The 14,007-nt window shown below is 42.2% G+C and overlaps 1 protein-coding gene across 3 annotated transcripts in view; it reads left to right on the top strand.

Moving 5' to 3' along the window:
* LOC119464343 (DDB1- and CUL4-associated factor 11-like) overlaps positions 1-14,007 on the top strand; it is a 69,583-nt gene that overhangs the window by 5,006 nt on the left and 50,570 nt on the right. For all 3 annotated transcript variants that reach the window (XM_049668689.1, XM_037725269.2, XM_037725277.2), the window contains exons 4-5: positions 5,202-5,297; positions 11,539-11,603. In XM_049668689.1, coding sequence (XP_049524646.1) covers positions 5,202-5,297; positions 11,539-11,603 — 161 coding nt within the window. The remainder of the gene's footprint in view (positions 1-5,201; positions 5,298-11,538; positions 11,604-14,007) is intronic.

Genomic DNA, 14,007 nt, shown 5'->3' with positions numbered 1-14,007 from the left:
AAAGAACCCTAAATTAGTGGTTGCAAGAAGTAAAATCACCGGTTGTCATATAAGCTTCCACTGCCGAATCAGAAAATGGCTTGCATTGCTTCGAAAACTTTCCACTGTTGTTTAATTTTTGATAATTGCAATAGTTTGTTCAGTAGATGAACTGTAACCAGACTTTGACAGTCTGCTATTGAGAAATATTTGGTTACTTTCAACTATTTGAAACAACCGAATAGTTCATTTTGTAATACGAATATGAATATTTAGTGCGTATTATTTTATTCATATTTTGAAACTTCAAACATTCGTCACCCCTACTTTTAATAGATAGTTTTATCAGATTGATTCTCTGGCCTGTGCTTTTCAGTGGTTGAGCAGATGCTGAAGTGTGCCATGTGCAGAACACTCTACAATGAGCAGCTAAAGAAGTGCCTTCTCCATTTCACTCTCATCCTAGCTAAGCTGCTCGCACCATGATGCATTTAGTGTGATCATGAGTGCAACTGCATGGCCCAGGCCACTGCTACATTCCAACATCACAACACTGAAGGTGCTTTAATAAGTTTTGAATGATCAAAAGAAAAAACTATTGGCAAGCACCAGAGTAGGTAGGTAGGTAAAAACTTTATTTTTGTCTGGCAAGTTACTAGTGTGGGCTCAACCCTGCCTAGGCATCTGCCACGAGCCCTTGAGCTCTGGCGGCACCGTCGGCCCGCTGGACTGCCCACAGTTGCTACTCGTCAGCCCTTGGCATACTCGCAGCATATGCTCAAGAGCAACATATGCTCAAGAGTTGCTCTTGAGCCATATAACTTACATTCATTTGTCTGGTATGTATCTGGATAAAGTATATCCCACATTACTGGATTACAGCATGTCCTCGTTTGTAACGGCCGCCACTGGACAGACTGCAATTTATTTAGTTTTTGATGAGATGGTTGATAAATACACCTCTACATTTTATAACGTGTTGTTATATCTTTGTATTTGGCCACTCTGTCTCCCCACTCCCAATCTCCGTCCTCGCCTTCTTCGGCGGCCTCTGAGTTGACGGTACCAATGTTTGTCACAATCTCGGTGGGTTAGCCCTCGAGCTGCATTGCGTGCCGCCTCGTTGTTTCTGCTGTCCCCCTGTGAGGTCGGAGTATGGGCAGGTGTCCATAGTGATTGAACGTGTTTGTCTTTCTTTTTTAACTTCTTTCAATAATGTGTGTAGTGCCCCTGGGGAGATTCGGCCATGTGCATGGTTGCAAATTGCTACCTGTGAGTCACTGATTATTAAGTATGCTTCAGTTTGTGTTATTGCTAGTGCTATCGCCGTTTCTTCTGCTGCTTCTGTATATTCTGTCTTTGTTGTGATGCTTGTTACATATTCTTTTTTGTGATTTACTACATCTGCAGTGAATCCTTTCCTGCGTCTAGCTGCATCTACAAAAACTGCTGCTTTATTTTGTCCAAATCTTTTCTGTATCTCCTTGGCTCTGCTTTGTCTTCGTCCTTAGTGTTGTGTGGGATGTATGTTCTTTGGTGGGGGGGGGGGGCATTATCATATTTCTGATCTCTCTTGTCATTTCCTTCTTGTCTGCATGTTTTGTGTGGTAGTTAATATATTAGAAAGTGCCAGAGTGCCCTAAATAATTTACTACGATACATGGTTCAATGAGCCAGTTTCAGTACATGGGGTGTTGGGTGCCTAATGACGTCATGATACAGTGACTGGTTCTATTCCTCTGAATGCTGTAGCTCCCACACGTGAGCTTAGAATAATCGCATGCAGCACTCTGCGGGCCTAGCCTTATTAATAACTACATGACGTCAGAAAATTTTGATTATGACGTCATGTTAACATTGATGCAGCAATGTCCGGCATTTCAAGACAATGTTAGTATAATATTAAAAATATCTGATGTTTCTCAACCTTCACACTTACAAAGTGTGATTCTATTATGCGAGAAGTCTGTGGCATAGTTTGTGCAACTTTGAAAATATGTGTCATTGCTCCTTTAATGCAAAACATCGTAATAAGCTGTATCAAGCAAGCACCAACTCATGTAAATTAGCGAAACTAGAATGTTTATTTTTATTCATTTAAGTAAGGTCTGGTCATTTTGAGCTGATAAGCGCAGTGCATACAATGCATGCTAACGGATCGTGTCTGCTAAGTATTACATTGCTACGTGCCGCGAAAAAGATGAAATTTCAAACCAAACGCAGTTAGCCCTTCTCTTTGCGGGCGCCGTGCTCCCAGCCAGAGAGTTGACGTATATGCTCAAGTGCGCCTATGTACATATATGTGGTGTGACATCACTCTCAGTGACACGTGACGAGAATTGAATATTCAATGCAACAGCAGTTGTTTGTGTGATCTGTTGCTTCAATAGACGAATTAAAGTTTAGAGAAATAATAAAACCTACAAACCGAATGGCTGCGTGTATTCATTTTACTTCGTACCATAGCAAGAGAGATGTACTTCCGTTTTGTCTGCTTGTTCCCGCGTCATGCAGCCTCGCACGCTGAGAGCGAAACTATGTCATTTTCTACTGTGTTCCAGCGCATGATCATGCTCTGTGATCCGCTTGCGTCTGCCTCAGTGTTCGAGTAGCACTGACTTATACCACTAGTCAGGTGCTCTTGTGCACAGCGCGCAAAATTGTGTACTGCACGAAACTAGACAAATGCAACAGCTCGCACGCACAACTGTCAGCAGAAGTGCAACGCGCAGCAAAAAAGCGAGAGAAAGAAAAAAGAAAAAGAAGGCAGGGGGCTTGGAACATATACGTCATGCGATCCTCCAGCTCTAGTACGGGAGAACGCAGGGAAGGAATTTCGCTTGCAGAGGCTAGACAGAGCAAGTGGAAAGAGGGTTCTTGTTGGCAGTGACGCTCGCCTCCTGAAATCATGGGTTCGCGGCACTGAAATGTTTATATCTCGGCTATTAATGAACCGATTTGAAAAGTTGTTGCGGTAAAACGCTCCCAAGAGGGCACGTAGCAACTTCCAACATATAACCGAAATTTGCTATCTGGCGTGGTGAGGGGCACTTTAACATGCTGACCATATGACACCAGAGGCCAAAAGATATACCTCTGGCTAGCCATAGGGGAGGAATAGTTAGCAAGAAAAAAAATATATGTATTGTCACTGCAGTGAGGCTAAGTGATGGAGAATCATTAGGGTGGACTGCAAAAATGGTCTGCTAAAACTCTCTACCAATTTGCAAGATATTTTGTTGTTCATAGCATTAATAATAATTCAAACAAATTATGTACCTCTATAGCTGAAACCATCTATGGTGCTTTATAGCTTAGCTTTAGCCATAGCTTTACCATAGCCATTTAACCATACCTTTACCTTTCGGGATCCTTTCTCTCTCTCTCTTTTTTCATAATGTAGCCTCGTGGCCAATTTTTTTTTACTTTATTCTTTTTTTTTTCCAGAGTAAGGTAGTGTTTACATAACTTGTTACATATTTATTTATTTATTTGAACATACTGCTAGCCTCACATTTGAGGCTGTTGCAGGAAAGGGGCAGGATACATATTCAAGAGAACACGGTTTAGGTAGGCGCGGACATAGATAAGTTTAAGTGAACAGGGAAGTAAATATGCACTCTATATTCATTATACAAATGCTATAAAACGAGGGGGAAAAGTAGTAAACGCCGTGTTGGAAGGTTAGTACAAAAAAGAAGAATGAAGAAAGAAAATGTAGTCATGAACAGCAAAAAAATATATATATACATATATATACACACTTATACACACACATATATATACACATACACACCCACATATATATCGGGGCAGAAAACAAGACACTGCGAAGTGATTCGAAATGCCATTGTACGACACAGCGCGCCTACATGCATATAGTAGCTAGAAAGCATTGTTTGTTAACTTGGCGATAAAGGTTTGCAGTGATGTGCAGGTGACAACGTCATCAGGCAACAGATTCCATTCACGGATTGCCTGTGGAAAAAATGAGTACCTGAATATGTCGTTGTGAAATCTGTATTCTGTTAAGTGCTTGGTGTGTTTTGTTCGAGAACTACGTGTATCTGTCTGCTGTAAGTAGTCACTCGCATTGATTTTCATACTACCATTAAGAAGAAGGAAAAGAAACTTAAGACGAAGTAGTCGGGCTCGGTTTTGTATAGTGGGAAGCTCAGCTTGCCTTAATAGTTCTGTAGGGGAGTCAAGATGGCGATACTTATTAAAAATAAATCTAATCGCCTTCCTTTGTACGCTCTCCAATTTTGCTATGTACTGTTTACGGAAGGGAAACCAACATACTATTCCATAATCCAGTATAGAGCGAACTAGTGACAGGTATGCTAAGCATTTAGTATCTATGGATGCGGATCTAAGCGACCGTTTTAACGAGTATAGAACTGCCAGTGCTTTATTAACAACATATGTTACCTGCTTGCCCCATTTAAGATCTGATGAAATTATGACGCCTAAATATTTATAGTCTTCTACTTTCTTCAACATCTGTCTTTGTAAATAATACGGGTAGTTCATGGGCGCTCTTTTATTCGTTACTGTCATACAAACTGTTTTTTCTGTGTTGATCACCATCTGCCACGTTTGGCACCATTGCGTTATATTTTCAAGTGCACTGTTTAAAGTTATCTGGTCTTCACGACAGGTTATTTCCTTGTAGATAACGCAGTCATCTGCAAACATTCTTACTGTGGCGTTAGTATTAATGTGTAAATCATTGATAAAAAGAAGAAAGAGCAGAGGAGCTAAAACGGCACCTTGTGGGACGCCAAATAGCACATCGCCACAATCAGAAGAGTAGTCTTTGAAACATACATATTGACGTTGACCTGCAAGATAGCTTTTTATCCACTTGGTGACGTTGTTGTCACCGAGATAGTGGATAAGTTTCTGAAGTAATTTAGGATGGGAAACCCGATCGAATGCTTTGGATAGGTCTAGGAATATCAAATCGGTTTGACTGCATTTGTCCATTGTAAGCGCTAAGTCGTGGATTGTCTCAATCAGTTGAGTTGTCGTAGATAATCCTTTTCTAAAGCCATGCTGATTAGGGACAATTAAATTATTTTTTTCTACAAATGATACTATATGTTTTAGGATTATATGTTCGTAATGCATTACATTTGTTGGTATCTTGAATTACATTTCAGTCTACTTGTGACCTTGCTTAAATTTTTTTTTAAATGTGTTTTGCTTTGCTTTCACAGAAAAATGATCTTTACGAAATTGTCAAGCAGCACTCAGGCAACAAAAACCAGGCTCAACCAGAACAAAGCACTTCAATGGCTGCGCTGCTTCGGGAGGCAAGCACCCTTTCCCCATCATTTGCTGTTTATGTTGTTTGAATACATACAGCATTGGAGCCAAAATGACTTGCTCTGAATTCTACAGTGACGCATCAAAGTCACATCTGGCGTACCTTACGTGGCTGTTGGTCCCTCTTTCTCTAAATCTGACGTATTGCACCCCCAAAAAGTATCTTTACTGCAGAATCATATGCAGTATTGTCTGCTGGGAAACACATGAAGAAATTAAAACTAGAGAAGGCAATAGTATTCATAGACTCGTTAAGTGTTGTAAAAGTAAAAGCATTAATGTCTCTACAAAGGCATAAAAATCCTGTTTTTATTGAGCTTTATTCACTCTTGTGCAATATTTATTCATCTCATAGACATGTTATTATATGCTGGGTTCCTGGGCATAGATGAATCGAGGGTAATGTGCTTGCTGACGAAACTGCCTCATCAGTGGCAACAAAAGATACTAATTCCTCGATGCCATATGCCTGCCATACCCCTGCCTTTCTTACAGAAACACCTTGGGTACTATTGGCAACACCTATGGGACACTTTAACATCTAATAAGTTGCATGTCATTAAGCCACAGTTAGGAAATAGGCCACCCATATAAAAAACACGACGAACTGAGGTCATCATCTCTTAGAATTAACCATACGTATGGCACAGACTCGTACTTGCTGACTGGTGATGAGCCACCTATCTGTGGTAAATGTGGCGCGACTTTGCCTGACCTCCACGTTTTGCTGGAATGTCGGGTATTAGAGGCTCACAGAAAAAAAAAATTTTATTTACCACACCGTCAACAAGTTCCACTACATCCAGCAATGTTCCTAGGCAACGACCCGCTCTTTGACATTTGACACAGTTTTGACATTTGACACAGTTGGTGTACTGATGTTATACACCCAAGCGATTTGTTGCGCAGCCTCTTATCAGAGGCTGCTGCTGCAGTATTTAGAGCACTTGCTTCCTGGTCCTTGCACACAAAGGCCCCGTTGAGGCATCAGTGTTACTTGCTTATGCTTAGTTTTATCTAATGATCACTTCACAACATATATTTTATGGCCTTAGCACACCTCACTTGTCAGCACACCTCACTTGTCATTGTCATATTTTAGTACATATATATATTTCGCATTTAACAGCGACCGATTTTAGGCCCCTTTACAGCTATGTTACATCCTTGACTTCATGAATCATTGTTAACTCATTACATCATGTGTTTGGCACTCTTTGGCCAGAACTGGCCCTTGTGCCATAAAAGCCCAATAATCAAGTTGCATATTGAAACACTGCACAACGACTCAACTAATGAATTAAAACAGCTGCAGAAGTCATTTAGAAAGAAAGAGTCACACTGAGTGCTTCACATGCACGTGTCTCGGGGAACAAAAGTGTGTGAGAAATATTTAAGTGTCACATACAGTAGACTTGCAATAATTCAAAATACTAGGTTACTCAAATATCAAGAGAGTAGTAGTAAACAGGGTGAGTTGGTATTGATTCATTCTTCAAGAAGCATGTAAATTGGATGACAAGGTAGAGGAGGAGGACGAGACACATGCGAGAAAAAAAAATGCATTTTTCTAGTAGACTTGCAATAATTCAAAATACTAGGTTACTCAAATATCAAGAGAGTAGTAGTAAACAGGGTGAGTTGGTATTGATTCATTCTTCAAGAGGCATGTAAATTGGATGACAAGGTAGAGGAGGAGGACGAGACACATGCGAGAAAAAAAAAATGCATTTTTCTGTTTGTTCTCTACCTAATTGTCTGTTTTATCTAGTTTTTCTAGAATAATTATTAAACTTTTGGTTGGTATGCCTTGTTTTCACTGAACTTTGTAGCCACTTAAAAAGAGACAAAAGCACATTTCAGTTTTGGATGTATGCTGTGCACCATGTCGCATAGCTTACTTATATACCACTCTGCCAGGATCCAAAGCTCCTTAATTTATTTATAAAATGCAGCTGGTAGCTTCATCGGTTCTCGCCACAACTCGGTGACACGCATTTTGTTGGTTTATACCTTCACAATTTCGTTGACCGCACCAAAATTCATTTAATCGTGTTTCATTCTACTTTCACGGGAAGAGTGCTTATTTTATTTTTATCTGCGAGGCTTATGTAAATATACAAGAACAAGTTGTAGAACCAAGCCTCTCAAGTAACATGTTGATGGAAGACTTCATACAAACGTCCGCCTCGATTTCTTTCAGATTAATCTCATGTGTCGTGTGATCCAGACCATAGAGTGTGCCTCGACTACACGCTCAAAAGCCTGCATTTGTTTGCACTAGAATTAAATAGTTTTTGAGCAGGGTTCTTCCTAATATCCAAAAATTACACTCTGACGCTGGCGTCCTGTCTCAATGAAAGAGCCCTGTGATGAGTGCTTTCTTGTGCAGGGGTCCTCTCCTCTATTTCTATTTTGTGTGATGCTAGCTGGCTGGCCAGCGATAAAGTTTTGCCTTGACGGCACTGTTTAGGCTGCTTTGTCAAAAATTGGCAACCAAGTTACGGTTGAGTGCGAAGTCTTTGCAGCAGATAAACAGTATTTAGGTATAGATGGAAATGCCTCACCAACGAAATCTGGAGTATGGGTAACAATTTCAATAGTGGCAACTTTATCAGCCACCATGTTTGTGACATAGGGGGCACGGATTATGTCCAAAAAATACAGGGAGGCGCCGTCTAGCATCCAAAATAAGAACTTTGGGCTCTCGCAATTTGCACATGCCGATGAAACAGCTTTTAACTTTTATACGCCACAGAACTTGACAGTTGAAGAGAAGGGCACACAAAATCTCTTAAGAACAGTGTGTGCTGAGAAACAAAGTAGGGCCGCTACACTTGTGATGACTGTGGACAGATGAAAAGTGCCTCCATGTTCAATTGTGCACCATAGTTTCGGCATGATAGTTGCTACGAAGAGAATTGCTCAAAATTTTACACCACATACACAATTTCCTGTCCGTTTTTCTTAGGAAAATGTGCAGTAATAATGCAAGTAAATACAGTACTACATAATCAAGAACTTGAGAAGGACAAACAGCCTTTAATCGGGCCCCTCAGTTCTCTTTCTTGTCGTTCATTACATAACGAGAGTCTCGAATCGGGCAACATTGATGCCTTCAGGTAGCATGTGTAGGTTTATTGACCAGTTGCCTTCACCCAAAAAGATCATGTACACGTGGCGCCTGCAGCAGAAAGGATGTTCCACATCCGCCGCCAAGGTTTGCGAGTGGTAGTGCTGGCTAACACTCCCAGGGTTAGTTCTAGTTGTAAAACATAAATACCCCAGAAAGTGGGCGGGAAAACGGCACTGCGGTAGCTCAATGGTAAGAGCATCGCACGCGTAATGCAAAGACGTGGGATCGTTCCCCACCTGCGGCCAGTTGTTTTTTCATCCACTTGAATTTCCATTAATTTATCATTTCTTTAATTCAGTTAGTAAGTACAAGTAATCCCTATGTTGTCCTTAGTGTCTATGTTTGTTGGCTTCCTATGATATAATTATCTTTGGATAAGTAGTACTTGTGATAACTCACACAAAAATTATGTGGTCTCTAGCGGTTCGAACTAGTATGAGTCAACTGTAGTAAGTGAAACACTCAGAACATGAGAAAAATTAATTTTTAACTCAGGTGCAAGCATTGTTAAAGAAAAAGAAACGTTTTTCAGATGCAGTAAAACATATGCTTTTTTTTTCATGTATGAGCCACCATTAAGTTTAGGCATAGAAATTTGTCACCAATAACTCATACCATGCTGTCAATGCTTACTGGACTGCAGCATCTCTATCAAAATATTACCCTGCCAGAAATTGTTTCAGGTGTAGGTAGAGGTGAGTGACTGGGCTCAAGGTTGGGGCTGTATTGGCATGGGTGGAAGACTTCACCAGCAGCTGTGTACCCAAGTGCTCACAGCTGTACGCAGCTATCGGAGCAGTCATCTCCTGTTTTGTATTTCGCAAGGAAACTGCTCTTGTGGCTTACACTCAAGCCAAATTTGCACTAGTGCAAGCGTGTCCTGCTGAGATAACTAGTGAAATTTTTTAGGTCTTTTAAAAACTGGAATGGCGTTTTGTAGGGCATTGTTTTGTCAGGAAATATGAGGCCCAGCTGACATCATGCTTTCCGTAAATGGTAGCAGATTAGCATGACACCAGCATAGGATACAAAACTTATGGCTGTGCTTCAAAAAGTTTCTTTAAAAAAATATGGTTCACATCTAGTAAAACTGCCTGTCCATCCCTCCGACACTATAAAAATAGTATTCTTTATTTTTTTAATTTTTTCTGATGGTTGTGTCACATTTGTGAATGAATCAAAACTTTCTTTGTGGATGTCCCTTGTATTTCATTATGGCATGTGCAAATGCAGGCACTTGTGTATATCTCTCTTTGCTGGTAATCGTCATACAGGAACATGTTTCTCTCTCAAAATCGTAGAAAACAGATTTCGTGCTTACCATTACTCTACTCTTGTTCAAATTTTGCATCAAGATCGCATTTTGGGGTTTGAATTGTTCAGTATAGCACTTGACACCATCAATTGCCTGGTTTGTCAAGAAAAAATGCTGAATTTGCCTCCATTTATGGTGCACACATCGCATGCCCCAGCAATTAATGGAAACCAATCTCAAAGGCTATGCTTTGCTGTACTGTAGACTACGGAAGTGACACAGCTGCCATGTTTTAAATATCGCCCACTGCGAGGGGTGCAGACTATGGCAAATTCATTGTTTTCTTATTTCTTGACAAGCCAGGCAATAAACAGTGCCAAGTCTTACATTGAACGATTTGGACCATAAAATGTGATTATGCTGCACAATTCAAGCAAGATCGAAGTAGTAGTAAGCACACTATCTTTTTTTTTTTTTTTTTTCACAACTTTAAAAGAGAAACTCCCCTCCCTGTATGGTTTTGAATTCACTTTGCTACACGGTATTTGAGGTGCCATCTGGCATCTCCACGTAGCGCACCACTGGCGACAGTAGGGAAAGAAGCCTACGGCAAGTTTCAAAGAATTGATTATTGGGCCCCTTGAGAGGAATGGTGCCGCAACTTGTTTATTCCCATATTATTTTTAAAGCATTTTTTTAAAGCCTTGCACATACAGTCATAGCAAAAGTATGCTTTCTATGAAAATAAATCGAAACATGTATGCATTGACTTAAGAGAAACCATATTATCAAGGTATCAACTAATCACATTCTTTTGTTATTGACTGGTGACTTGCAGCAGATCACGTGAGAACCGATAAAGCTGCCAGCAATCTTCCTTTTTCTTTTCTGCATTTTATAATTAAGTTATAAAGCTCTTGACCCCAACACAATAGTACATTAGTGACCTACACTATTGAGTGCCTGACTTGGTGACCGTGAAAAAGTGACAAGGCAATAGCATAGCTGCTGGCTGCTGCTACTAGCTAGCAGGTGAGGCTTTATTTTCTTTCTTTATTTTCTTTTATCTTTCTTTGTGCTTTGCCAAAGTCATATTTTTTATCACTGCCCTAAGATGGTGTGCAGTGCTCGAGCAAATAGTCTGACGCGTTTGCTTGCTCTAGAAGCAACCAACAGCTATGTCGTTGCCTTGTCAATTTTTCGTGGTCACCTAGTCAGCCATTGCATAGTGTTGATTCTGTGAAACCTCTCTTGAGAGTGATGCTGTAGTGTGCTGCAAAACGTGCGGGCCCACCTTCACTTCGCATTATTTTTCAGGTTTTGCAGCACAACATTGAAAGGCAAAAAAAAAAAAAAAACTGAGGATAATGTAGCGAGCTGGAAACTTTGCATAAAAAAAACTGAGGATAATGTAGCGAGCTGGAAACTTTGCATATGATGCTTTCGAATGTGATGCACAACTGGGCATTCAAGCTTACTCAATTGTGCAAGTAATTATACGTTTAGAGAAGTAATTTGGACTAGCTAGCTAATCTGTGATAACAGAAAAATTCACCACTGTGCTCACGGCGACTGCTAACAAAACACCGTCGGCCCCATCGTCGCATCTCGTAGCCGTTTTTTTTTTTTTTTTAGACACCTTGGTGCACATTAGCTGGGACACATGGTATAGATTGCAGGAATAAATTGCGAAAAGAAAATAATTTTTGCAGCTGTACGTAGTCCTTGCTATTGCACTCTCTCTCAAGGTTTGGTCCATGTGTTGCAATGCAGCTAAAGGAACAAAGCTCACCTGCACGTTGTCAATTTTTTATTCCTTGTTGTGTTTGCATTACAGAGAGAATGTGGTATGCCATTTCGTGGTATCTTCACAAGAGGAGACAAGTGCCGGATGAGTTCAAGGCAAGTTTTGCAAAACAGTTGCCTCAGCCTCTTTGACAATTTTATGAAGCTAATGATACATTCGGCTGGTCCCTACCACGCTCTAACTTGAATAACAATGATGTGGAGCCTGCTCTTGATCAGAGGCTCTCGGAGAAAGTGGGACCGAGCTGAACTTGCAGCTGCTTGCCAGAGTCATCTGAGGCCTGAGGAGAAAACACATCAGTGCGTCATCTTTTCTAAACATGCACATTGTGCAGGCTCCAACACACCGCTGTGGCAGACGCCACGTCAAAAAAGCCATATGATCGGAACTCCGCCAAATCTCGTCGCACTCCCAGGTTGAAGGTGAGAGTATCTCTGAGCGGGAGCGTGGTGCTTGGAAAGGACAAGCCTGATGTGTTCTGAGCGCTCAATTTCAACCAGCCGAATTTAACACGCACCGGCAGAGTGCTCGAGAATGACCAGCCGAATGTACTATAAGACAACAGTTATGGAGAATAACAAATGCTCGGTATCCTGTATACCTCTGTGAAATGGTGTTTTGTAATTGGCACTGTGGAGATGGGTTTGCACAAGACTTACCCTACGAGCGACGGTCAGGAAAGGGCACGACGCTCCTCCACTCCGCAACGCACAAAGGCAGGGTTCGTCGACTCTCCGACACGGCGCAGAGAAGGCTCTGGAGTCAGATCGCCAACAAATACGGGTTTATTCACCCAAGATACAGCACAGTGCGACAGTCACGCTGCTTACGGGCCAAGGCTCACCGCAAGACCGATCGAGTACGCGCGCCTGCTGCACTAGAGCTTACCGGGTAGCGGTCCGCCAAGCGCGAGAACGAGGAGTCGCGAGAACAGAGGTCTCATGTAACCACCTCGTCGCGGGCCTGTGAGCATCTGCCGCGACAAGGAAGCGCTCGGAGGACGAGAGCTCGGGTGGATAGGGTGCCCGGGGGCCGCCACGCGGGAGGCCAATCAGGGCGCGTCCCGGTGACGTGTTCTCTCGGGGCAAGTCCAATCCCGAGGGGGAGAAGCACGGTTTGCGCGGGAAAGTAGGTCCGGCACGCTAGCCATGTCCGCCATGTTGCCGTTACGGCGGCGGTTCCCGGAGATCGAGCTAAGCACCACGCGCGAGCTAGGGGACGAGGCGCAGGAAGGCACCTCGATCCCCACAGCACGTATGATTTAACACTTTCCCATTCAGGTTCAGGAGGCCTGTCTCCCTAAACAGAACTCCAAGCCCTCCCTTCCTTCTTTCTGTGTTTTCTTGCGCTTTCCATAAACTTTGTGTTGCCATCTGTGAAATTCTAAAACACTTTAAACAATGTCCTGTCTAAATCATCACTGTCAGAGTCCAGCTGGGTCCCACTTGAAGGTGTTGAGTTCTGTTCACTGAACCCATAAGCATTTTTTATGCGAGTCACCAGCAGTCCTACTGTTGGGCCTACCTCTTGTTATGAAGAGAGGCCTTATCTTTGCAAAGACAAGAAAAACAAAACAATATATGCTGATGCAATTCATATGCATGTGAAAGCTGAAAGTAATGGGGTGTGAGTACCAAACAGTAGCTTTAGAATTATGTGTTTGTGGTGGTGGCTGCACCATTTACTGGGATCCTGAGTGTCATCCTTAAGGCTCCTCACCAGGTCAGGTCATTTTGAGCTGACAAGCGCGATGCATACAATGCGCGCTAGCAATCATGACTTGTATTACATCCCTACGTGTCGCAGAAAGCGCTTAAATTTCAAGCTAAGCGCCGTTTGCCCTTCTCCTCGCCGCACTCCCCACCGGAGAATTGACGTGTATCGCACAGGTGCACCTAGGTACATGACAGCGCTGTGACGTCGCTCATATTGACACGTGACACTTCGAGAATTATTCAAGAAAACATCAGTTATTTGTTTTATTTGTTGGTTCAATAGACAAATTAAAGTTAAGAGAAATAATAAAACATACGAACCGCATGTCTGCATGTTTTTGTTTTACTTTGTACCGTAGTAAGAGAGATGTACTTCCGTTTTCGTCTGCTTGTTCTCACATTGTGCAGTCACGCACGCAGAGATCGAAACTCTCATTTTCTACCATGTTCCAACGCCATGATCATGCTCTTTCATCCTCTCGCATCTGCCTCAGTGCTCGTGACCGCTAATCAGGTGTTCTCGTACAGAGCACGCAAATATCGTCTGCTGCGTGAAACGAGACAAACTCAACAGCTTGGCGCTCGAGACCATCGCCTGAAGTGCGCCACTCAGCAAGAACACAAGAGAGAGGGGGGAAAAAAAACGAAGGCTGGGCTAGTGACATATTCATCACGCGGTCCTCCGGCTCTGGTATGGGCGAACGCAGGAAAGAAACTTCGCTTGTGGAGGCTAAACGGGGCAAGTGGAGATAGTCTATGTTGGCAGTGACGCTCGCCTCCTAAA

This window comes from Dermacentor silvarum, chromosome 1 (genome assembly GCF_013339745.2).
Source record: "Dermacentor silvarum isolate Dsil-2018 chromosome 1, BIME_Dsil_1.4, whole genome shotgun sequence".
NCBI lineage: Eukaryota > Metazoa > Arthropoda > Arachnida > Ixodida > Ixodidae > Dermacentor > Dermacentor silvarum.
Note: the sequence above shows the minus strand (reverse complement) of the source record. Positions and strands in the feature narration are given on the sequence as shown.